Source organism: Pristis pectinata, chromosome 19 (genome assembly GCF_009764475.1).
Source record: "Pristis pectinata isolate sPriPec2 chromosome 19, sPriPec2.1.pri, whole genome shotgun sequence".
NCBI lineage: Eukaryota > Metazoa > Chordata > Chondrichthyes > Rhinopristiformes > Pristidae > Pristis > Pristis pectinata.
The window spans coordinates 33,639,922-33,667,490 of NC_067423.1; the positions used below are offsets into that span (position 1 = coordinate 33,639,922).

General features: G+C 40.6%; 1 protein-coding gene across 1 annotated transcript in view; it reads right to left on the bottom strand.

Annotated features, from left to right (window-relative positions):
* The window catches only part of LOC127580305 (anoctamin-2-like), a 96,468-nt gene that overhangs the window by 66,854 nt on the left and 2,045 nt on the right, over nucleotides 1–27,569 (bottom strand). The window contains exons 2-5 of the mRNA XM_052033591.1: nucleotides 26,301–26,491; nucleotides 22,811–23,136; nucleotides 10,787–10,885; nucleotides 2,767–2,915 (exon numbers count right to left, since the gene is read on the bottom strand). Of these exons, the coding sequence (XP_051889551.1) occupies nucleotides 2,767–2,915; nucleotides 10,787–10,885; nucleotides 22,811–22,846 (284 nt within the window). The 5' untranslated portion in view covers nucleotides 22,847–23,136; nucleotides 26,301–26,491. The remainder of the gene's footprint in view (nucleotides 1–2,766; nucleotides 2,916–10,786; nucleotides 10,886–22,810; nucleotides 23,137–26,300; nucleotides 26,492–27,569) is intronic.

A 27,569-nucleotide genomic window follows, 5' to 3' on the forward strand; every position in this document is an offset into this window, starting at 1 on the left:
CTGGACATTGAGCTGCATGATGTACTTGATCTGATTACACTGCAGCCCAGTGTTGAGGGAGTAAAATCTTTTCTGGTTGTGGTACATATCCAAGTTGATATGCAGCAGCTGTGAAGTGGCTTGCATGCATTCAATGGCATCCTGCGCAATGGGATTGCATTTAATCTTTGCAAGAGTGTGCTCACTTGGCCTGTTGCTTTCTGATATGAGAAAACAAAATGTTTTAGCCAGTGTAGTCTTTGCAAATGCATTGGGATGCAGCATGCATATATTGAAAGATGTCATAGTTTATGTAACAGATGTGTCATATGTATTACTGGCTGATACCACTGAAGAGTTAGACTATGCAGTCAACTGCTCTGTGTTGCAAGATTGGTTAGTGTGGAACATTCAAAAGTCTGTCCTCGTCTGTGGGGGGGAAATATCACATTAAGGATTGGTCCCCAACACTGGAAGCTTTTCTTTAATTCCATGAAAGGATCACACACTAAATGTATCTGTGCCAACATGTAAATGCAAGGGCAGCTAGTGACATTCCAACTTGGCTTAGGTGTAACTTTAACATCTTCCCACAGCAGGCTGTCACCCTTGAGGTTCTGCAGTTGAAGCCAACAGGTTGTGTGCTGTCAGTATACAACAAGATTAAAAGTAGCCAAGTTGGAGATGCTCTCTGAACTCAAAAAAATCAAGAGAAAGATGTAGATTTAATTTCTTTTTTGGAATTGGCAGAGAAAGCAGGACTCACACATTCAATAATTAACTTGTCCCATTAATTATGAAGTGCCCTTCCACACCAAATTTGCAGTTCATACTCAACCTAAATTGTCCATTTTTATATTGAATATATTCAATAAAAGTTTGAGGGTGAGGGATATGCCGAAGTGGACAGCCCTTTGAAAGACAGAGCAGGGACAATGGGCAGAATAGTCTCCAGCACTGTGTTACGGACTCAGTGAAAGTCCCTTTAAGATAGAGAGTGTGTGTGTATGTGTGTGTGGGGCGTGCTTACGTCAATAGAAGATAAAGGACGTAATGACATTGTTGAAGAAGAAGAAGAAGGAGAGAGAGAGAAGGGAGAGAGACATCAGCCTGCTTGTTTTCTCTATCGATGGATGAGAAACAATAACTGTGTTTGCCACTGAAATCCATGTATGGAAGTTGGAAGTAATCCGGTGGAGTTCACTTTGTTGCTGACCTGTAGAAGGAAACAGGTATTTGTGTGTGGACGACCACGGTTCGGATGCTTTTCGGGGTGAGGAAGTCACTACCGAGTAAACACTGAAGTGTCGTTTGGGTTCCATCGTGGAACATTTGGATTTCGTATGTACTCTCTCTAAGTTTTTTTACATCTACATCTTATCTTCAGACAACGGTGGTTGTTGAAGAAGCCCTTGCTCATGTTTCACCTTATGGCTTGCGGAACTGAACTTTAAGAACCATTCAGGAACTGGGAGTTTTGGACTTTGTCACACACACACACGAAGAGTTTAGTTTTGGGGTTAACGTTCGAGGTTTAACATTCTTGAATTCTAACATACTAACATTTTTTTTTTACTTTTATTTTACGTATTATCATAAGTAGTGATTAATAAAATAGTTTTAACACTGAATCATGCTCAGTGTGTTTCTTTTGTTGCTGGTTCGTGACAAATGTAACATTTTATTGTGTATGCTTATATCACAAATTCAGTTGTTTTATCCAAATGCAAGATTTAACAGCAGACGCAAGAAGTGACCCTGTAAAGTCTGGAGTACGTTGATATTTAAAACAGAAATTCTATGTATTTTAATGATAAATTCCACACTCAGGCCATTTCAATGACCATTCACTTACATTCCTCCATCCTTTAATAAAACCATCCTATCTAGATGCATCGTGGCTTGGTATGGCAACTGCTCTGCCCAGGACCGCAATAAACTGCAGAGAGATGTGGACACAGCCCAGTGTTTCACAGTAACCAGTCTCCCCTCCTTGGACTCTGTCTTTACCTTTCACTGCCTTGGCGGAGCAGCCAGAATAATCAAAGACCCCACCCACCCGGGACATTCTCTCTTCTCTCCTCTTCCATCAGGTAGAAGATACAGGAGCCTGAGGGCACGTACCACCAGACTGAAGGACAGCTTCTACCCCACTGTGATAAGACTATTGAACGGTTCCCTTATACGATGAAATGGACTCTAACCTCACAATCTACCTTATTGTGACCTTGCACCTTATTGCACTGCACTTTCTCTGTAGCCGTGACACTTTACTCTGTACTGTTATTGTTTTTACCTCTACCACCTCAATGCACTCTGTACTAACTCAATGTAACTGCACTTTGCAATGAATTGACCTGTACGATCGGTATGCAAGACAAGTTTTTCCACTGTACCTCGGTACAAGTGACAATAATAAAGACAGGCACAGTAGTGTAGCAGTTAGCATAACGCTATTACAGCACCACTGACCCAGGTTCAATTCCAGCCACTGTAAGGAGTTTGTACGTTCTCCCCGTGACTGTGTGGGTTTCCTCAGGGTGCTCCGGTTTCCTCCCACATTCCAAAAACATGGGGGTTAGGAAGTTGTGGGCATGCTATGTTGGCACCGGAAGAGTGGCGACACTTGCGGCTGCCCCCAGAACACTCCACGCAAAAGATGCATTTCACTGTGTGTTATGATGTACATGTGACTAATAAAGATATCTTATGTTATCTTATAAACCAATACCAAAACCTCCTAAATGTTATTCATATTAAAATTATGCACTTCTATGCATTACTTACAAATGGATCTTGTCCCTGCTGAAGGGGTGTGACAAATGCTTGCTGGTCTGGTTCATCAGTCCAACTTTGGGCTGTAAAGGCTTTGTGAATTTCTGCAAAACTGAGTTCACTTTTGCTGTGATTCCACCCTCCCCTTTTACTTCAAAAGTCTGGGGAAGAAATGAAAGCAATTCAAGTTAAACACTGACGTAAATTCAATTCAATAGATCCGTTGGGAATCAGAGTATTTCTTTACTCTGAATAATCAATTCTGAAAGCAGAGCTTCACATTGAATTTAAGTCTGAATTAACTTCTCCCTCCTACCTTCAAAGCCTTTCAAGGGCATGGTTTAAATTTATAGCAAGCCCTTACTCAAGCTGGAAATTTTCTATAGAAAAATAAAGTATCAATATGTATACTTCTTCAGAACAGCCTGTTCCCTGATTGAGAATGTCAGATCGGAAACAGTCAGCTTTGTTAATCATAGATTGTGCCATTTATAACTGATTACCAAGATGGTTGAAGATGTTTGGGCGGTCTGTTCTGTCACTAAGTCATGAAAACTTAAAAAAAAAGACCATATTATGTCATTTATAATTACGCTGCATCTCATAGAAAATTTAAAACACAGAAGTTCAATTTTATTGGTGGTGGTTAATACTCCACATCCCGAGATTTAGAAGAGAACATACTCTCATCAGCTAAGTAAATAACTTTAAAGCAGAGCCTTTTGTGACAAGAACACACATTGGGAATGAAGAGGCAGATCACACACAGATGAAAGCCTCAAATACTAACCTCAATCTTAATTTAATTCTCTTAATATTGAATCTATTGTCAATGTATAAGTAATTCTGCAGTGTTGGTTAATTGCTGATAGTATTGTTTTTACGTTCAGTAGTCAGTGGATTCACTTACTGATCACATGGAAGTAAACATTACACGTTTACCCTCAGAAGTACTTTTTGTCTATTCAGACTTAATGCTTTAAATCTGTTTACATAATTATTGATTAGACCTATAACAAGCAAACTGAACATCACAATATAGTAGAATTGGAGGGAACACAAAATAGAACAAAAGAAGCTGTGGAGTCCAAAGATCTTCCATGTTTCTCTTTGAGCTCAATGATATTTCATCTAAGAATTTGAACTCAACCTTTTGATGCTCACAAAAGACAATGAATTGGACTTAACACCGACTTCAGTTTTAGTCCACACACTCAAATTCTCACCAAGATAGCCCATTGCCATCTACGCAAACTCATTTATCTGCAACCTTATACCAAGCCATTGGTAAGTTTTTTTAGTTCTGTCTGCTAAGAAACAGAGCAGCAATGGATCAAGCCCAATTTTAGAGCGCATATTGCATTCCTTAAAGGGGTCACAAGTTCGTGCAAAATGAGGCCAATCCCCACCTCTTGGGAATAAGCTCCACGTGGCCTAAATCTCATTTCAAAATTAGGTAACTGTTATTGAAGTTATCTGAATAGCAAATGTTGTTGGTAAAAAAAATGCTCATACAGTTGATGCCAGTTCAACATACAAATCCAGCTATCCAGTAGTAGTAACAACTCAGACATGATAGTACAAGTTAGGTTATTGGACTAGAAGCCAGAGTTCTGGATCATTGATTCAGAGATGCGAGTTTGAATCCATTATGGTAGCTAAGCAGTTTTGGTAAAGTAATCATTAAACTAATGGATGATCAACAAAACCTATATGATTCATTCAAAGCACTGGAGGAACTCAGTGGGTCAGACAGCATCTATAGAGGAAATGGACAGTTGATATTTTGGGTCAAGACCCTTCATCTGGGCATGAAAAGACTTCACAGTGAAGCAGTAAAATGGAGACACAAGAGACTGCAGATGCTGGAATCTGGAGCAACACACAAAGCGCTGGAGGAACTCAGAGGGTCAGGCAGCCTCTCAGGAGGGAAATGGACAGTCGATGTACTTCCCCTTTGGGGAAGCAAGTGTGCCTGCCTTACCCAGTCTGCCCTACATATGACTCTAGATGCAACAGTAGGATTGGATCTCAATTGCCTGCTCAGTTTAGAGGCAAATAGGGATGAGCGATAAATGGCCACTTCGTCAATAAAGTTCATATCCCGTGAACAAATGAAATAAAACTCGCTAGTCAATATCCATGATTCTCAGCTCATCAATTGATCTAAAGTGTGATCTCAGAAGAAACTTTTTTTTAAACCAGAGAGATAACAGCCAAAAAAATGTAAAATGTGCCATAATGATTATTTTCATTCCCAAATTTTGTTATTATATTTAAAAAAAAACATCTTCTGTTGTCTGTTTCCAGATTAATATTGTTCCTGTTGCAGAAAAATACTATTCCACAGGTAGTGTTTAATTTTTGTCACAAGTAGATTCAAAGGTTCGATCTGAATCGGTGACGATTTTCTTTCAGTGCATATTAGGTAATAATGTGTTCAAATATACAATGAGCTTCACCCTTGTAGAGGTGCCCGATGCTGCCTGATATCCTCCTACTTTTGCTTAAGATACTGCCTGAGAATTCAGCTATAAAACTTTCACAATCTGATATCATCTTCATTTAATGAAGGTGCTGGAGTTCATCCTCACAAAAGTACCTATAACATGCACTTGAACGTTTAAGTATCCCCAAAGCTCCTTATATAAATACTGATTGACATAAGCTGGCCCTGAACAAAGAGGTTGGGAAAGTGTTAACTATGAACACAGCATTGCAAGCCTGTTAAATTTAAGCTGCAGTCACATCATACAGTTTCAATCTGATGGAAAATAAAATATATTTGGTTAAATATTTTAAGATATTTTCAGATAATTGCAACGTAACAGCTACCAAATACCAGAGGGGTTTTGGTAAAGTAAATACAGAGAAACCGTTTGCTCTGGCAGGATTGAAGGTGACTAGATTACAGATTCAAGATAACTGAAGCAGAGAGATGATGAAACAAAATATGCAGCAAGATAGGATTTGGAATAGATGTATGCTAGGAAAATGTTTTATTAATTTGGGGATAAAACAGGGCATTGGAAGTCACTGGATTATTTCTCCAAAGGCTCAGTATAGTTATGATAGGCTCTATGACCAACTTCTGATCAATACAACTCAATTCAACCCTTAGGTTCTCTACTGTGTAGATAAACTTCCTGATAATATTTAAATCATATTTTAGTTTATTACAAAATTATACAATGCAGCGTGGTGCTGCCTCCTCATAATACCAGTGACCCAGGTTCTATCCTGATCTCCGGTGCTGCCCGAGTGAAATTTGTACATTCTCTCCAAGACAGTGTGGGTTTCCTGAGTGCTCCTCTTTCCTCCCACATCCAGAGACTGGTTTGTTGGGTAGGTTAATTGGCAACTGTAAATTACCCCTGGTGCAGATGGGTAGCTGGGGAGTCAGGAGAAGTTGATGGGTGTGTGAGAAAAATAGCTTACAGGGAAATAAATGGGGTCATGGGACTGATGGGAGTGCTCAGAGCTGGCATCCTCTATTGTATGTAAATACAAAAACCACTCAATTTATCACTGTATAATTCTGCAAATGAGCTGTTACAATATTTAAGTTTTCTTTTTCTCAGTCAGTCCCTTAGGATTCAGGATGATTTGCTTGCACTCAGGGTTTGTGGGTTCTGAAGTAGCTAATGAGGCCAGGCTGGGAATGGAAGACTCCTCCACAGATGGGGCAGATGGCTGACAGTTCAGGCTGCTGGTAATCTGTGATGTGGTACACTCCTTCCATTACAAGCAGCAATTCTGTGTGCTCCCAATGCGTGGCCTCAAGGTTCTCAATCCCATCACAGATATCCCTCTGCACTTAGAGTGCTGATGCACCATAAATTCCCAGAAGCCGTGAGCACGTCCTCAAATCTTTCCATCTACCTTCTCATTCGTACTTGACAGGTTGTGGGCAGCAATGGCAAGGGCAACAGTAATTGCCCATCCCTCATTTCTCTTCCTGTTGGTTGAGCAAGAATCCACCTGAAAGACTGGACACTTCTGGAATCTAGATGAACCAAGAAAGAAATCTTTCATCAAAGGACAATATTTCCTATTCCTTTCATGAATAGGAAATATAATCGGAATTTTTTTTAAAAGCACCACAGATGGGGGCAACTAAACCTTGTTAGTGCAGGGATGGATGGGGATGGAGGTGGTTAAAAGATGTGCTAATAAAATGCTGGATATGCCTATTCAATTGCAGTGGAAGCCAAGGTCAAGGAGCTACCAATGGCAAGTTAGGAGACAGCCCCTTTAGTTCGCAAGCTTTGGTATAATGAGCTGCAAGCTGGAGTTAATAATCCAAAAAATATCCCAGGCTCAGTGCCAAAGATAGAACAATTACTCCAAATTTAATTATTTCAGCAAAGCATCACCTTCAAACATCTCCACATTCAATCCTACAATTGCCATCGCTGTTATTAACAAACTAGCAAACCAACTGCAGAAATAGCCAATAGCTGTGACCGCTATTGGTCAACCCTACAGTAACTAGCATTGCTACTGATGAACCTTAAAGAGGCCATCATTTGTAATAGTCTCTGACAATGACCATCACTCCCATTTACACAGATTCAAAGTTCCTTGATCTGGTAAATATTGTGGAAAACATTTGAGACAGAAAAAAAAGGGATACTTAATTAACTCTTTGAAACAAAAAGTGTGCTGCAGTTTGCCAACGTTACACAACTCTGAAGGTAATTTCCCACTGGATTCTGGCAACAGATTTCTGGTTCAAACTGGAGATAATACCCATGAGATATGACCTACATCTTTATTAGATAAATTGCCTCAAGCTGCTTAAAGGTCTGGCTTCTTGATCCAATAACAAAGGAATAGCTCAGCTGAGGACTCAAACAATGACTCCAGCTGAGAGATTTAAAAAACATGCAGCAGCAGGGCTATTGAAAAACTCCTGGCAAAATGCTTAATCTTATTGTTTATTGCTGTTTCTGCTTCTTTGCACATTAGCTGCTTCTCCAAATTTATATTAAATCAGTGAAAACTGGATGACAGCCTTTTGCATTAACACCAACCCAGAACATTAACAACAGCTGACTGACTGTTTGGGGAATGCAAGAGAAAGAATAATTCAGGATACAGTGGAGCATTGGGGTGTAACCTGAGCTACAGGAATATGCTGCAGTTCATCAAAAATACCAAAGGGGAATTAACTAAAAGATGCCACACAGGAGCAACGTTCAAGAGACAAGGTTCATATTCAAGGAAGTATAAAAACAGAAGATGCTGGAAATACTCAGCAGCTCAAGCAACATGTGGAGCAAGAAACAGAGTTAATGTTTCAGGTCACTGACTTTTCTACAGGTCTCACATGTTCTCTTTTTCCTGAGAATAATATCCTTAAACTATTTTTAAAAGTATTTCAGAGACACAAGAGACTGTAGATGCTGGAATCTGGAGCAACAATCTGCTGGCAGAACTCAGCGGGTCGAGCAGCATCTGTGACAATGTTTTGGGTCAAAAACCTGCATCGTGAGTTCTGATGTAGGGTTTGGACCCAAAACGTCAACAATTCCTTTCCTCCCACAGATGCTGCTGGACCCGCTGAGTTTCTCCAGCAGATTGTCTGTTGCTTTAAAGTATTTCTCCTGGCAGAAGATCAAAAAGACTAGAATCAGTTTTAATTATTTTTTTTATTTTGTGAAGAACAATTGCTGAATAAAAATATGAGATTTAAGTCCCTTTGTGGCCATCAGAGCCTTGGATGTAAATTTTGCACTGCACATATTCAAGTAAGCTTTACAATAAAACAAAGGATTCTGTGTGCTGTTAAACATTTTTATTGCAAGTTATAGATCACAACCTGATTCAATTTTCCCCAAAAACTCTCAACATTCATTCTGCCCCTTTCCTCCCTGCTCCCCAAGGCGACACCTCACCCTCCCTCTTCAGCAGAGGCAGATTGCCAAGGTCACGCTTGTACTATTCCCTTTCCGTCCCATTTAGCCTGACCTATCTCACTCTTACTTCTGTGGGACCATTGCCCTGCAAGACATCAGTATTATTCTGGATCTTAGTGCCCTGTTGCCATTGCTTGTGAATGGATCTTACAAGAGTTCTGAGCCACTCTATTTAATAGAATTGGACTTCATTCAAGAAAAAGCTGGTTAGGAGTCTGGAATGGCATTGAAGGACTTGTCTGCATCAACACATTCATGCCACTTACAGATAGCTGCCATGCAAGCATTTTGAATCTCAAGGCTATTACCAAAGACAACTTTTTAAAAGAATAGCAGTGAATCTCCTCCAGGAGTTGCCTATTCGGAAGCCATTTACTTTTTGAAGCCACCAGTTTTGCTTCAGCTTCTGTCTTCATTCCCTGGTTCATTCCTCCCATGCTCTCACTATGCAATATTGAAGCCACCAGTTTATACTGATACCCCACAAGGCTGCGTCCTCAGCTCTGGGGTTGAAGATCATGCTCTGTGGGCTGGGGCTCTGAAGATCACGCATACTAACAGGCTTGACTCCAAAGCTCTGGATTAAGAGGGGGAACTCTGGGGTTCAACCGGACTAGCCGGGCATAAATTAAAACCTGAACCATTACTGAGGGCAAGTCCTCAAACACCATTCAATGGAGGGGGTCAATAGATGGCTGATTTTAAGCAGCTAGATGTCAGCTTAAGCAGCATTGGGAAGCAGTAGATAGTAGGGTTTGTCAACATGGAGGACAATGGACCCTAGAGACCAGCAACACTGGAGGGAAACAAGCCAACAAATATTGTCCCAGACTATTATCATCTTAACTTAAGTGGTCTACCCACTTATTCCTGCCTGCCTTATGCATCTTTCAAGCCTCCTAGGACCCATTATTGGTAATAACACAGTTTCTCATTATTAAACAGGTCGATTCCCCATTTACTTGGTGCAGATGTGGTAGGAAAGGTAATAAGGAATGTATAGACCGCAACAAAACATGGAAGTTTTTGTGGCCCATTAGGAAATGTTCGTTAACATGCAATGGAACAATCCATCAAAAACTGCTTTCATTTTCAGATGGGTGTAAATGTTTGGTCCTTTTCAGAGACAGAGGACAAAACATTTAGAGTTGGGAACATTTTAAGAGCAAGTTGTATTACGCTTTTGAAATATTTTAAAGTTATAGTATTTGGTTATAAGGTTCTGAAGAGGTGCAACAAAAATGATTTCAAAAATAATAATTGACCAGTTTAGCAATGCTCTGCTTTACTTGAACATTTAGGTTCAATTACTTAGCCACTGAGTTCTGATTTGCTAAAGTAAAATCAGAGGAAATCAAATATAACAAACTCTGGGAACTGCAGACAGAAAATAACTCCAAGTCAAACTATTTTTAGTACAGTAGCTACTGTGATATATTTAAAATTACTGGCCTTTTAAATGTATAAAACCATTTCACATTAAACATACTTTGAAAACACTGAATACATATTAGGGAATCTTTATGAATTTACTTCCAATCACAAATGCTTTTGGACATCTCTGTGCCATCATAAATTGAAACAAACAAATGGCTTAATTGAATGATGTTACCGGTCCTTGCCATATTCATTTGCTTTTTAAGTCATTAGATGTGCCAATGAAGTGGAAATCCAAATCCCAATTACACAAAAAGTGCACAGCATCATTTAATAATTGATAACAATAATACACTGGAAGGTGATCTTCCGTATCCATTAATTTTGGAGTCTGAATTTAATTAAGCAGAACCCTAGTGCCCCACTCTTACAAAATTCTGGTATTACAAATCCCTCAAATTGGACCATCACAATAACTCACAATATCAAACACCCTCCCTTCACATTATTGCATTACAATACTGCAAGATTACAATATAATAATATTCCAATATTGGATTATTTCCAATATATTATATATGTCAATATCATAATTGTATTTAACTGTGCAAATACATCACTTCTTTGTATTCAGTCACCTCAGATAATTGTAGCAGCTGCTCAACTCCAAAACAAAGTAAAATTCACTATGATTCTTTCTAACAGAGAAGGCATTTCACTGGATCAAACCTTACCTTTTTGGTCTGAACCTTTATTTTTAGAAACTCTGCCTCTCGACTGAGGACCTGCCAAGGAGCGTGTATCCTGACATAACCAGTGCCATGGGAGTTACACTGAAAAAATTAAAAGGTAAGTAAATTAAAATAAAATTACTGTTACAAACAAGTGTTCAGAAGAGTTCAAGAATGTGAAAAAATTAAATTATCCAAACTTTCACACACCCCATCCTTTTGGGCTATAAAGTTACCCAAGAAAACACTTTGCTCCCCCAATTTTCCCAAAGCTCAGATTTGTACAGGAACCAAGCATGCCTTTGCTTCATTCTCTAGACAGATCTGTAGTCTCCTTCTGAAGCCCATCTGTTGCTACCATAACCAATCCAGAAATCCTTGCTACTCTAAATTACTCATCCAAGCTCAAGGTTAGTACCTCAGCTCGTCCATCACAATTTGAACACTGAGAACTTTACCAGGCTGAAGCCCAAAGTGGGTTCTTTAGAACAGATTAATAGATTATGGTGAAGAGGATAATTTATCCCATATTGTCACTTTTTGAGGAAACATGAAGGAACCAGAAAGGAATGGTGTTGTACTGGCAAACTAAGGTATTCTTCATCAACATTTTCAAAAGCAGAGTGAGTGAGATCTGTAAGTAAGTACAAAGAGCTGGAATCAGAATCACAGGGGAGGAGATGAGTATTTTTGGCCAATTCAGAGACATCACAATAAAGAGGAGATTCACCAGGATGTCGACTGTTTCAGTAATGAGACTGTTCATTATCTTTACAAACCATCCTTTTCTACATGGTAATATCATTGGCTGCAAGAGTTAGCACGCTTAATCTTTTCTAAGTAAGGATTTTCCTTGACCACTGAGTATCTCGATGCTGCACATTTCTCTTGATGACACAATAGCAGTATTAACACAAGTATCTGTTCACCCATTGAGCCAATAAGCATGCAGAGGGCTAGGATCAGATAGCTTCACAACATGGAAAGGGTCCTTTAATAAAAAAACTGATTATATACAAACTGATTGTTAGCTACCAGCTTTACACTTACCCTAGCCCAAATTTTAAATTTCACATTTCCAGCATCTGTGGTTTGATTTTCAGATCCCTCTAGAGTACTCACAACCTGTTCAATTTTAAATTGAAATTTGTTGTAGTATTTCCTTGCTTCATTGAACACCTTCAAGAACAGGACATTGAATTAGTGGACCATTTGCCCCCCTCAGAACTGCTCCACCACTCAGTATGGCTGATCCTGTGTCTTGTCACTTTCCTGCCAGATCTTGATGATCTCCACTTCCCTCAATATCAAAAATCTATTGGCTGTAGCCTTGAATAATTGCTCAGCACCCACAGCCCTCTGTGGCATCGAACTTCAAAAAGATCGATAACCTCGTGTTTAAAGGAGTTTCTTCTCATCTTAGTCTCAAATAGCCAACCTCTGTTCTTAAGGCTATACCCCTTAATTCTGTACTCTCCAATTCTCAGAATTTGTCCTGTCAATACTTGTCAGAGTCATGTATTTCTCAAATGGTGCTGGACACCGTTAGGCATAGAAATTGACCCTCTATTGATTGTATAAAATAGCAACTGTGTGTTGTACTCCACTTCAGAAATTCAATTCTATACAAGCCAGTGGCACTAAATCTTGAAAGTACAATGACAGCCCTAACTATATATATATGGGCTGGCTTGCTTTCAGCAGAAGGTAATTCAGCCCATCAGGGCAATCCAGCAGAGCAATCCTTTCAATCCCATTCCCCTTCCCTTAGCCAACCTAACCCAAGCGACCAGGATGAAGTCTCCAGAAAGTCAAGTCAATCAGCCATTCCCTCAATTCTGAAAGACTATGGGATGACTGGATTGTCAAGGGACAAATGAATCACGGCTGCCTCCCACATAACGTGCACTGATGTGGATGAAATTGCACACATTAATTCAGCATTAATTAATTCCCCTTTGGCTGAATTAATGTCATGGGCTGATGGTAGGAGGTGCACCTATGGCTATCCAAGGAAAATCTGAAGCTCCAGGTGCTCATGGAAAGCCCGCAATCTACTGAAAATTAAAGGTCTACTCATTCAGTTGTCTCTCCCCTGTGTGAATGACGTTACCCTGGTCTGCTTAGAGAACAGTGATTAATTAATTGGCTTATTCGAAAATGCACACAAGCTGGTCGAACTGGTTGGTTCTCCCTGGAATTTCCAGAGCACTGGCTAATTAGGTGGAGTAGTGACTTTATGAACTGCAGCAAATGTTGCTCTCTTCCTTCAGGAAGTTTACATCTCTCCATGTAAAATGGTACAAAGCATTTTCAGAACTTCTGGGATGAACCATAACCAAATAACACAAGTTCAGAGAGATGTCCAAACAAGTTCCTGTGTCTGTGCACACTGGCGGCGGGGACCATTCATGGTTTCTGCATCAATGCCTTTCAAATCCATTTACCCAGCTTCTGCTATCCGTCTCTCCCTGGTAAGAGGAAGCCCCACTGGAAAACATGCACTGTGGATAAACTGGATACACTAGAGAAACTTTCAAAAATAGATTTTAAGGCTACGTTCTAAATAAAGTGAAAAACAAACTGAAAACAACCAATAGAAAATAACTCTATTAAGCAAGCCACTGCAGTTCCTGGTTACCACAGTGTCACAATGATATTGTTTAGGTAGGGTGGGAATGATAAAAGTTAGGATTGCTTACTTCATTCCATTCTCAACCTTTCCGACTCAGAATCCAAAGCCACTTGTGCCCCTAACCAAGCTCAGACATTGTAAAGTGTTATCCGATACCAACTAGAACAAATCTAACTCAGTCAACTTTTTTTCCCAATCAGTATATTCCAACCATTAGCAAAGTTATGCAAAAAAACTTTTCAATGATGCTATCCTGTGGCACTTACTCATCAATAACCTACTCATCACTGATGGAATCACTTGGCTCCAGTCTAGGTTCAACAGTTTTCAGCAGGTTCATCATTGACTTTTACCCCATTATAGCCAATGAGTTCATCAGGTAATGAAGTCCATGCACACACACTGATGTGAACAACAGGTGGTAAACAAGTCCAAAACAATTACCACCAGCTACTTCCCCATGATATCCCGTGTCATTACAATGACCAACTCCCCACTATCAATTTCCCAAGCTGGCCATGGACCCCAGTGGTCTGTCTTACTGGAAGTTTAACTTGAGTTGTTAGTGACTACTAAAGCAGATCAGGTACTAGGTTTTCTGAAATAAATTGTTCACCTGGTATTTTAAACCTTTCCAATATGCATATCAAGAGAGTGTTTGAAATACACTCTATTTGATTAAGTGCAGTTTCAACATCACTCAAAATGGTCAACACTGTGTTATGAGTGGTTAAATTGCGGACTAATAATAGAGACTAGGTCAGCTGTGGCATTTAAATTTAGTTAGTTATTGAGATTTTAAAAAAAGAGAACAGGTCATTAGCAAATATGATCACAGAATAACTGTTTTATTGTAAAAATCCCACATAGCTCGTGAACATCATGTGGATAATCCACTTCAGCTTCCTCCTGAGAACTGAAGCATCACAGAAACAGTCTTTGAACACTAGATACTGGCAACATCCCAGCTGTAGCACAGAAGATGGAACACTCCAGAACCAGATGCGGGTCCAACCAGACTGTTCCAGTACAGTCACATTTACTCACCCATGTGGAAAATTGCCAGGTATATCCAATTCACAAAACACAGGACAAATCCAATCTGGTTGATTCTAGCCCAGTGTACTCAATCATCAGTAATGTGATGGAAGATAACATTAGCCATGCTGCCACCGGTACTTATTCACTAATAACCTGCACGCTGATACTCAGTTTCAGATTTTGCCAAATCACTTGGCTTCAGACCCCATCACAACCTTGGTCTTAACATGGAACAGAGGGGTAAACTGCAGAGGTGAGAAGAGAACGACCACCCTTGATATAAAAGCAGCATTTGATAGAGTGTAGCATTAAGGAGCCCTGGTATAGCTGAAGTCAATGGGCTACAAGGGGAAAACATTCCAGTGGTTGAAGTTATACCTCGCACAAAGAAAGACGGCTGTGGTTATTGGTTGTCGGTCACCTCAGCCTCAGAACATCACTGCAGAAGTTCCTCAGGCCAGTATCCTAGTCCCGACTATCTTTAGCTTCTTCATCAATGATCTTCCTTTCATCACATGTTCAGAAGTTGGGATGTTTGCATAAGACTAAGTTCATTAAAAATTCCTCAGGAAATGAAGCAGACCATACCTACATGCAGCAAAACCTAGACAATGTTCAAGCACGGGCTAAAAATTTGCAAGTTGCATTAATGGCACACAAGTGCCAAGCAACAACCATCCTTACCCTTGATATTCAATAGCATTATCACAGAGTCACCCACCAATATGCTTGGGGTCACAATTAACCAGAAACAAGCGGCATAAACAATGCAACTACAAGAGCTGATCAGGTCTGACTAATACAAAGTGTAAAAGGCTGGTTTTTTCACATTAACGTTGGTGTGTTTGTTTTCTTAGCATCATTGTTGAAACAAGCTATGATTTATCCATTCAGGAAAAAAAATGACTACGAGTATTAAAATCAACAATGGTTGTATCCAAGAAGACACACAAAATTATCCGGTGATTTAACTTTAGGCTGCTAACAACTGAAGCTGAAGTACACAACGTACCGTGTGAAATATTGTTTTGCATTTGGACAAAGCAAATTAATATTATTAGTTGCTGTCAGGGATGAGACAGGAAAGAGACAGGAAGGAGTCCTCAAGGATTCTAATCATTAACCCAGCACCAGAATAATGACAGGTAACAGCTGGTGGTTAATTTGCACCAGATAAAGCCAAATGAAAACATCTACTTTGCACAATCCAGTTTCAGCAGGCTTTATTCTTTATGGGACTGATGACAACAGCTTGGAAAGCCAATGTACAGTGTTCAAGCAAACTAGTCTGGGGATACATCAAATGGAAACAAGCGGTCATACTGCGGAGGCTAGGTGGAAATCTTGGAATGTGTACCAATCAGTATTGTTCCCACGTTTCCTGGAACTGGTGATGCACGTACCATTTTTCAGTCATGCACGTGGTCACCCAGAGCCACCATCATTGGCCCTGATAAAATTCACAAGTTCAGGGTGAGGAGAAGAGGTCCTTTCATGTTTGGGGTTGGTGTACCTTATAAAGGGAGGCAAAACATGCTCAGAATACTTTATTGTCATGTATGCCAGGGTACAAAGAAATTCCTTGCTTGCGTGAAGCTGAGTCGGTGCTAAACAAACACCTATCCAACAAAGTATACCTGGATAATGACCTCAAATGTTCACACAAGAGGAAATGGGACAGCTGGGTGTAATAGCAGTGAGAAAATACTGGAAGACTTGGAGGTGCCAAGGTTCCATCTTGTGAATATGTAATCCATTGATTTCTTCATTTTATGCATGTACACATACATGTGCACGCATATCTGTGTAAAACTGCAACAATTAAATAGTGCAAACACAGAAGGAGTCAGAGGTTTATTTGAAGGGATAGCAAGTGTGCCCTTCACTTCCTGCTGACCCATCAGGATGCTCAAATAAGTACTTGCCTTCGAGAGCCAGCTGCACCCCTGCTAAGTGCTGGAAAATCTAACCACCAGCTGTTAATTTAAAATTAAAATGCCAATTGCACAACAGGAATCTGGTACAAATGTTATAATGAGGTGTTCCATCAGTCAAAGATGGGACAACCCATCACTAAAAATATCCACACAGGTTTTTAATTTTTAACTCCATCTTGTGGGATACTGTTTTCAGCCAAAACGTGCTTCAGTCTTTCAGAGCACAGGCATCATTGTACTTAATGTTATCTACATCCCATATACTCCTTCAAGGTCAAACGTTACTTTTGTTATTCCTAGTTGTTAATCTATTGTCAGCCCTCAATGTATTATGATGATGAACTGCATGGACGTTCTTGGTTTGAGCCATTGCAAGCCAAGGTCAAGTATGGCAGCTAGGAAGGACCACAAATCATCTCAACATCCAGGGCCAGAGCAAAAGCTTTAGACTTTTCTTTTCAAAGATTTATTCAATTACAAGTTGTGGGTATCAGTAGCTAGACCAGCAGGCATTGTCCATCCTTAAATGCCTCTGAACAGAATGGTTCATTGGGCCTAGGGTGCAGAAAGGCTTGCCAGCAACACCACCACCAGGTATACCTAAAAACGAGGCATTAGCCTAATTAAGCTGTGTTACAGGACTATATGTGTGCTAAACAACAGAACTGCATGTAACGGACAGAGCTAGACAATCTCTTAACCAACAGATAGAGCCATACAGCAAAGAAACAGACCCTTTGGCCCCACCATATCCATGCCAACCACTCTGCCCCATCCATACTAGTCGCACTTGCCTCTGGTAGGTTCACAACCTTTATGCCTTGTCTATATAAGCGCCCATCTAAATGTCTCCAAAAGATAACTCCACCACTTCCTCTGGTGGCAAGTTCTGATATCAACCAAAAAAAAATTCCTCTCAAATTCCATATAAAAGCTCCTTTATCTCACCTTAAACTTATGCCCTCATTTTTTAAATAAGGCTACTATGGGAAAAAGTTTCTATCTACCCTATCTATGCCTCTTAGAAACCTCCATCTGGTCATCCCTCAGCCCCATTCACTCCAGGGAAAACAAACCCAGCCCAACAAATCTTTCCCCATAACTATGTCCTCCAATCCAGGAAACAGCCTGGTGAATCTCCTCTGCATTCTCTCCGATGACATCCTTCCTTTAGCTCAGTGACCAGGACAGCATACAGTACCCAGGTGTGGTATATCAAAGCTCTGCAGTCCCACCACACAAGTGGTAGTGAATTAAACAACTAACAGGCAGTGGCTCCAAGAACATGCCCATTATCAATGATGGCTGGGCCAGCATGTACAAAGGCTAAAGGCTGAAGTGTTCAAACTTTTGCAATCAGAACAGCCGTGAGATAATCTATCTTGGCTTTCTCCCAAGATCCCCGCCATCACAGCAGCCAGTCTATAGCCAAATTCCATTCACTCCCATTCCTAAATCAATTACTATCAATCAGTAAACAGATACAGCAAAGGCTATCAGACCAGGCAACATCACAGCCATAGTACTAAAGACCGGCACTCCAGAACCAGATGCACCTCTGTCCAAGTTGTTCCAGTATAAGCATCTGTCAAGCAAAACTGCCAAGGTACCCCTCAGCAGGACAAATCCAGTCTGGCAAGTTACTCTCAAAGAGATGGTGAGTTGTTATTAATGGTGTTACATGTGGCACTTATTCACCAGTAAACCGGTCACCAATGCCCTCTTCTGGTTTTGCCAGTTTTGGGAAGTTCGGACATCACAGCCTTGTCCAGACATGGATTATAGAGCTGAATTCCAGAGGTGAGGTAACAGTGACCACCCTTTACATCAAAGCAGTATCAAGATGCCCTGGTAAAGCAGGTCAATGAGCAAAGGGGAAGCAGTTAGGATGATAGCTTGCATAAATGAAACAGTCTGCAGTTGGTCCATCGCCCTAGCCCCCTACTGCAGGAGCTCCTCGGGCCAGAACCCCAAGCCCAACCATTTTCAGCTGTTTCACAATGTTTCATTACATCCGTAACTCCTCAGCAAACAAAGTTCATGCCTGCAATTTGCAAGACCTAAGCAGCATTCAAGTATGTAGAAGTATTGAGAAAATTGGCAGAATGTAGCCCTAAGTTTGGCTGCAAATATTCTGGATACCTGCACTCTGCCTCCTTACAACGGGCATCTGAGTGAAGCACCAGGAAATGGCATCAGTCTTAAAACCCCTCATCCAGATCAGTGTCTCCTTTGAGGCAACAGAAGAAAATATACAAATATTTCTCTGTAACATTGAAGTTTTGACAGTAAACTTCCCATACACTTCCAGGAAGGACTGGTTTATCTGACATCATAATTAAAATATCTTTGTGTTGAATCATCGAAAAGCTGCAGTGCATTAAAAACATATTTAAAAATTTAAAGTATTGTATTGTGTCAGTGTAATCAGATTTTAAAAAGTAGGTTTTGAAACAAAAGATTAGATTAAATACTTCTGTACTACATGCTGGAAAACCTACTAATGATTGAGCATGGAGGAGTTTAATACCCACTGCATTGCCCCTTCCAATTGAAAATTGGATGCTGAAGCATTAGATACTCGCTGTGTTCCTATACCATCTCACCCTGTGTTACTCTTCTGGATTAAAGTCTACAGGCCTAAAGTAACACTGCACAGTGCTACATCCTGGTGCCATTAACACAAGGTTTCGATAAGAGCTTCTATGGCAGCACAGGCAGAAGCAACCCCAGCAAGTTGCCATGGTCGTTCTGACTTCTGCCCCATATTGATGCCAGACCTCAGGCTGCAAGTGCTTGAAGGACACGGATAGGTTTCGGAGATTGATGGTGGTCTGTTCTGGGGAGCAGAGCATGAATTAGCTCCCCTCTCTCAGGATGACTGACTTTCATGTCTGCAAGCAGAGCAGTGCAAACAAGGGTGCATGGCTGAAGTATCCATCGACTCTGTGGAAAACCTCTAAGGGCAGTGCCTCAAACAAAAACAGAGCCTCCAGGTACATTGAACCTCAAATAGTTGGAGGTAGCAGTATTGCTGCCTAAGGTTCCAAGGATAGGACCCCGAGGCTCTTCCACTCGCCCTTTGAAGGATGCCTTGTCTTCAACACATTCCTCTTGCTTCTGGACACACTGACTGTTCAGCAACATTTTCAGAGCAGATTGAAAGCTTCAGCTTGGGAGTGATGGGAATGCCAACAAATTCCAGCAGCTCCAAAATCCCGTGCAGATGATTCCTTCAAAATCTAGCAAACAATTCAGTTCATTGATGATCCCTTTCAACATTAAGTGAAAATTAAATAATCTGCAGTCACCGGAAATCTGAAACAAAGGCAGAAGAGGCCAGAAGCACTCATCAGGTCAGGGAACAGATGCAGGGAGAGACATGCAGCACTGCTTCAGATCCAGACCAGAAACCTGTTTGTCCTTCTGCGGATGTTGCCTGGGCTGCTGGGTGCCTCCGGTCTTTAATGCTTTTGTATTTCTTTAAATAGTGCAGGTACAATGTTCAATCCTGCTATTCAGGCTGATTTCTACATGTAGTTCACCCTGGTATTCAATGAATTGAATAGGGGTGAATTAAGTTCACAGGAGGGCATCGAATTTGTATTGCACTGGGACAATAGCTCTGTGCACAGGTCAAGCAAGGAAAACACACTTAATCATGTCATTGATCACATTTCATGATCAATTTTACAGTTCACTGTAGTGCTTAGAAACATGCACTCTACAACTGAACTTCTCACCCATTGCATATGTACAAAACCTACTCTGCTCAATAACAAAGGACAGAGAAACTGATTTTTCCCTTAACTGATCCCACGTGGAAATTTCCCTTTGTTACTTGAGAGATTGTTTATAGATCATTTTGATGATTGTGAATGGAAAATGTCTGTAATCTCAGTATTTAAATTGAGCATAAAAAAATCTGCCATCCTTAGCCAGTTTGACCAATGTGTAACACCAGACCCTCCAATGTGGGCGACCCCCAACTGCCGTCCTGGGGGCAATTGGGGATGGATGACAAACACTGGCAATGCTGGCAACATTTGCAGCTTGTGCACAAATAAGTGCAAGCAAACAACATGACATCAACTGGGCAAAGGGAAATCAAATTACCTTTTGCAAATTTTCAAGAACATTAACTTATAAAGCTTTTTAATAAATTTATTCAGTTATTCAAATAAGAACATTTCATAAAATTTCTCTTTGTCATGTTATAGAAGTTTCAGACAACTATAGGAAAAAAGAGAAATTATGTCCACTAGCAGGAGGAATGATAATCATCGGACGTTGATTTGAAATAATTCTCAAGAGAACCAGGAAAAATATGAATGTATTTTGTGTGACAAATTATTATTATCTAGACAAAGTTGCAAAAGCATTTTTGACAAAAACATTCATAGAACAGAATATATAATTGAAAAAGAAATTTTAAGGGCTACTAGGAAAGATTGTGATTGGGACCAATCAGGTAATTATATGAAATCTGTTGAAGCAGGTAACCTTTTTATCCGATCTAACTGCTGAAATGCAACTTATAAATTAGTGCCTCAGCTGGTTGTTTCTGCACAGGAAACCTGGCTTAATTTAATGAAATGTAACCTGCAATCAGCTGTGAAAAATAACATCTGATTAAACAAATGGATCACTGGTTTACTGAAATAGAGATGCAGGGAATTAGAAAGAGATGCATTTAACATTCTTGCACGTTACCTTTCAGTATAAATTTGAAGGCCTTGCTGATAATACAGGCTCCACATTTTATTTTATAAAACTTTTTAATTGACTACAGATGTTTGAGCTAGCTTTAGGAAGGTCTCTTATAACATTAACGTAGGATTAAAATTCTAGGAATTTGCACAGAGTTTAAGCAAAACCCAGAATTATCCATGGACTATCGAAAATCTAAGGCACATTATATTGCATTCACTTGTATGCTGGCTCACTGCACATAAAATGATACAGACCACAGTACAAGTTTAAAAAAAGCCAAAGCAGTAATCGTACTATGTATTACATAAGTTCTAATGCAAGGTAAATGAAATTAATTGTCACAATTTGGCATTAGTCATTTCTTCTTTCAGATTCAGAATAAAATTTGTAGTTTATTCCATCAGATTGCTCCAGGTGAATCTGAGACTATGTTGTTCCATCAACAAAATGTAGGTGAGAATGCAGGGAAAGTACAAGATAAGTGTTATATAGCACACATTTCCCGATCTGCAGGATTTCTGATCTATTACAGATAGCTTGCTCTCCAGTTGGCAGCTGTGCCTACACCTCAAGCTCTGGAAATCCCTGCCCAAATATCTCTGCCTCTCTACTCACCTTTCCACTTCAAAACTCTGTTAGGATATGGTGGGGGCATGATAGTTAAGTTATGATAAATAGTCCAGAAGCCTGGACCAACAATCCAGATACTGAAGTTCAAATCCCACCATGGAAGCTGTTGAATTTAAATTCAGTCAATAACTCGTCTTAGCAATGACAGTCACACAATAAAAAACTACTGAACAGTCATAAGCATAATTTAATTCATTAATGAACTTCATAGTATGATATCTGCTGTTCTTACCTGTTCAGTTTTATATGTAATACCAGACCGATCCCGTCTGGTTGAGCCTTAAATACCCCCTGAAACTGCCTAACAAATCACTAAATTTAGGAGCAAATTAGGGATGGGCAATAGATTCTGGCCTTGCCAATGGCGTCCAAACTCTAGAAAAAAAATTACTCCCTGGAATTTCTGCCCAATCTTCTGGTTAACTGCACTCTTACCTTCTTACATAAGCTTAGTGTCTGATAATATTCTCCAAAGTGGCTTGGAATATTTTACTATGTCAAACAAGTGCTATATAAATAGCAATGATGGCAACTTGCATTTATTTACAGGTCCACCCCAACTCATGAATGCCTGTAGATATGAATGAGCATTTGGGAGACCCACAGGATGGAATCTGCCGGCTGCTGTGGGGCTGCAGGCACCTTCTGCCATCTAGGAACTCATTTCACTGGCCACATGTTCAACTTGTGACGTAGTTGGGGTTATGAACAGTTCACAGGAACGGAACCATGTCATAACCTGGGGAGGACCTGTATCATGTTTAATTTCTAAATAATTTCTCATGTATATTGACCACAAGCAGATGAAGTGTAAGACCATAATCCCAAACGTTACTCACAACACGTGAGTTTGTAAATACATCTAACATTGTAAACAGCCTGTAATGCATTAGTGTAATCAGACAATTCACATCGAGATGAACGAGAATTCAGACAACCGACCAGATGCTCAAAATTTGCTTAATTATTCACATCTCAAGTTTATCGCAATATTTTCCTTGCAGAATCACCATAAAGTAATGACTACTTAATGTTACAAATTTCAGATCAAAGGACAATTCATGTTCTCACCTCTTTGTCTTTCTCTATCTCTAGTCCACTCTCCATGAGGTTCTTCTCAAATTCTCTCTACGAGCTCTTTTTTCTTCCTCCATAGACCCATGAGGAATTGCCAATATCCAGCACAACTTCTTGTTGACATCCTTGTAGTCTTGTGTGGTCTTTACTTTTGTGGGAAATTGTTTGCAGTGCCATTTAGGACAAGAGCTCCAGTGGACGAGGTGACCTTTTTGTTTTGATAAACCAAGACATAGTCTACCTTTCTCTTCCCATCTCTGAAATACAAGCCTTTTTTTATTGTCTTGCTTTTCATCATCTGCAATGTAGTTATTAATAACCTAAGGAAAGACAAAAATGGTTAATGAAGCAACACCCATGAAGATTTTTCTAAACCTGCTCTTTCTCAGTTTTATATATAAAAAGTAATGAATATTGAAACAATCTAAACAGTCAAAAACATGACAAAATATGACTTTGTGAATACTGTTACGTATTTTAGATTCATTCTTGTTATAGGTTCAGATTTATAACATATAGTTGGGTGGAGCTTTGTATTAAAAAATTACACTTCAATTTCCTTCAGGTTGAGGAAAATGAAACTAGATATTGCAAGTGTAGTTAATTTTGCCTTCTCACCAATGTTATTCATTACACCTGCCACCTCTTCATCTAATATTCAGATCCATTGACTTCAGTAGAATTGAGTATAGGATGCAAGATATAATGGATAACATCAGCCATTTAAATATGCACTTCTTTGCAAAGCAAATTTCAACCTGGGATGCTGTCAAAACTGACCACAGATGATTTCCAAGTAATATTATTGATAAACTTATTTAGAAGAAAAGTTAAAGACAGAAACTATCTAGCAGGCTCAGTACCAACTCATGTCATTTACATTAACATTAATACAAACATATTCCCAATGCATTGAAACAACATGTAAATCTCAAATAAAGATATGATGGGTTTCATCTGAAATAGGTAACCTGTTATTTGGTACGAGATACTCACAAGACAACCAGGAGGAATTGCAAGATCCATGAGGCAATTCAAATATTAGTCGAAAAAATAAACTTGAAAGCAGCTGGCACAGAACAATTTAGCATCCCTTCTTTGGCAAAAGAAGCAGCTTATTTTCACCAACTTTCAAGTGAACAGAACTTACTTTCTTCTTTCCCAAACAAAATATTGAGGTGTGGAAAACAAATGGAAGAGCCAGTACCTAACACAGCAAGTGCTAGCCATTAACAACCGTTTTGTTCTGGTTAGGTGCTCTTTTGTACTCAGCTTCAATTACAGGCGAGTCGAGGGAGAAACAATCTTTAGTCAGGGTTGCCATGACAACCCTGGTAACAAGCTACTGTTTCAGTAACACACAGCAGAACTCAGCGGGTCAGGCAGTATCTATGGAGGAAACGGACAGTCAATGTTCATCTTGGCTGAAAGAAGGACATAGCCAGTATAGAACAGTGGAGGGGAGGCGTGGAGCAAGAGGTGGCAGGTGATGGGTGGATCCAGGCTAGGAGGGGTGATAGGCAGATGGGGAAGGGGAGCGGTATCAGAAGCCAGGAGGTGATAGGCAGAAGTGACAAAGAGCTGAAGATGGTAGAACCTGATAGGACAGTGGAGCATGAAATGGGGGAGGGGAACCAATAAGCAGAATGTATGGGTATTGGGCAGATGGAGGGCGGAGGAGGGGAGAGAGACATTGTTGTGGGGGCCAGGTGGATCAGGACATAGAATAGTACAGCACAAAACAGGCCCTTTGGCCCACAATGTTGTGCCGACATAGCCAATCCCTCCTATTTATAGAATGCCCATATCCCTCCACAATGAATTTGCCTCCACTGCCCTATCAGGCAATGCATTCCAGGCATCCACCACTCTCTGAGTAAAAAACTTACCCCTCACGTCGCCTCTGAACCTACCCCCTCTCATCCTAAATGCAAGCCCTCTGGTATTGGGCAGGGCATACTCGAGAGCTGGGATGGAACAGTGTGGCACATTTTAGGATATAATTCTGTTAGGATAACCATTTTGTTTGCCTAGTCTACAGCACACAGCTCCCCCAAATTAGGCACTGGTCTCTAGGTGTTCGCAAGAATGCTTTTGGAAGGGATGCCTGGGCTAGGGGCAACTTTTCTGTATCTGAACTCAGTGCTTTCTGCCTGGTTTTATTCTCTGCTTCAACACAGTAGTTATGCACAAATGAGTGGCTATTTCAGATTCAATCACATTAACAGGTTTGCACTTCCAATCCTGAAGAAAATTAATGAAGATCTTTTTTTCCAACAACTGAGTAGTTTTGTAGGCAATGTTACCAATGAATGCCAAAAAAGAAATTCCAGATCATTAGCTAAATTTACAGTTCCAGTTTGGGTTTACTAAATTGTTAGTTCAGGCCTCTGAATTACAAGTCCAGTAAATAAACTACTGTGCCACCGCCTGTGCCAATCCCAATTACTTCCTTTTAATCCTGATAATGACTGAGTAATGGAAGATAGCCAAATCGGGTCGTAAAGGAATAGCTGCCATTGGTCATAATGTACCAAAATTCCCTGCAGAGAGAGAAAATGGATAGAGGGGGAGCAGTTACGGGAAGTTGGGGGATTCAGCATTCACACCTCCAGGTGTAGACAACCCAGGCGGAATACGAGATGCTAGTCCTTAGTTTGCGTTTCGCCTCAGCTTTTGGCAGTGGAGGAGGCCAAGGAACAGACAGGTCAGTATGGGAATGGGGAGGAGAATTAAAAGCCTGGGAAACTGGTAGCCCAGACAGCACAGTGATGGAGTGCAGGTGCTCGGCGAAGCAATCGCCCAGTTTGCGTCTGGTCTCACCGATATGGAGGAGGCCACAACGGCGAGCACCGGATGCAATAAATAATGCCAATGGACTTGCATGTGAAAGAAGGGCAGTTTAGGGCCCTGGATGGTGGTGAGGGAGGAGGTTGTAGGACAGGTGATTATGGGGAGAGTGCCCGGGGAAGGAGGGGGAAGGGGGGGGGGCAGGGGGAGAAGGGATGAACAGACAGGGAGTCATGAAGAGAGTGATCCCTGCAGAAAGGGGAAGGGAGGGAAGATGTAGTTGGCTGGTGGGATCCGTAGCTGGGGCAAGTTGTGAAGAATGATATGACTGGATGCAAAGGCTGGTGAGGTGACAGGTGAGGAGCAGGGGAGCTCTATCCCTGGTCTGCCCGAGGGCAGGTATGCAGGAAACAGAGGAGATTGAGAGTGAGGGCACCACAATAACAGTGACGGGGAAGCCCCGTTTTCTGAAGGGGGACATCTCAGATATTCTGGGCTGGAAAGCCCCTTCTCGAGCACAGATGTGATGGAGACGGAGGAACTGAGAAAAATGGATGACGTCCTTACAAGTGACAGGGTGGGAAGAGGCGTAGTCAAGGTAACTGTGGGGCTGTGGGAGTCAGTGGGTTTGTAGTAGACTGTTTTAGTTCTCTCTCTCTCTCTCTCACACACACACACACACACACACACTTACCAGTGGAATTTCTGTCTCCTCCTTGCTGAATGAGTCTGAGGCTGCATCATCCACAACTCCCTCAGCATAACTGAAACGTATCCTGGGCAAATACTGTGGAACCGTCAGATATTTTTCAAACTGTGCTGGTCCAGCCCTTGACGCTTCTGTAGGTTGTTGACATGGGCAGTGTGGAAGAATTATAGGGTTACCTTTCGGTGAAAGATTTAAAATAATCACTTTTTTAAAACTCATACACAACATGCATCTTTGTTATACAAAAGTACATGCGATAACAGTAACAGAACTTTTTCTATTTCAAGTCTGTCCATCTCAAGTATGTCCCCATTTCATTCATTTTTGGCAGGATGGTTCTGCCAGCCAGGCCAACATTTATTACACATCCCTAAGTGCTTTGGAGACAGTTTTTGCAAAGCCATTTCCTTCAATCACTGCATTCATCCGGTAAAGGTATTCCAAGTGCACTGGGAGGGAGTTCCAGGAAAAGACATAGCGACCATGAAAAGAATGGTGTTACATCTCCAAGTCAAGAGGGCTGTGAGACTTGGTGGGGAAACCTGCAGACGGTGGTGTTCCCAGTATCTGCTGCCTTTGTCCAACTTGGAGCTACAGGTCACAGTTTTGTGAAGTGCTGTCAAAGTGATGTTGCATGGTCACTGTCATGCATTGTGTGGATAGTTTACACACTGGGGCCACATGGTGTGGATAGTTTTACACACTGGGGCCACATGGTGTCAATGATGGAGAGAGTGAATGGGGTGTCTGTCACACAGACTATGTTGTCTTGAATAAAGTGGGACTCTAGGTTTGTAGAGCTGCACTCGTACAGGCAAGTGGAAAGTTTTCCGTCATACTCCTGATTTCAGCTTACGGAGGTCTGCAGGATTCACACATCAGAACTATATCTCGACAAACAGAGACAGTAGGAAATAGACTCTGATACAAACATAACAAAATTAAAATGTAGCATTGATATGAAACACTTTATTTCCCCTCTAGAGGACTGCCCGTTGCTACTACAGAGATTTGGTAGAGACAACAAAAGGATTTCAAGGTTATCTTTGAGGGATTACAAACATCTTTTTATAGCCACATTGCCACAGGCATCTAATCAGGACATATTAGTGTCCAATCTTCTTCACTATTAAGTCTACCTAAGTTACACAGGTATTAAGCTTTTTTTTAAAATAAAGATTCAAACAGTAACAAATAAAATATAACTTTACATAATCTTTTATGTTTAAATGTATCAGGGGCACTTTATGGAAA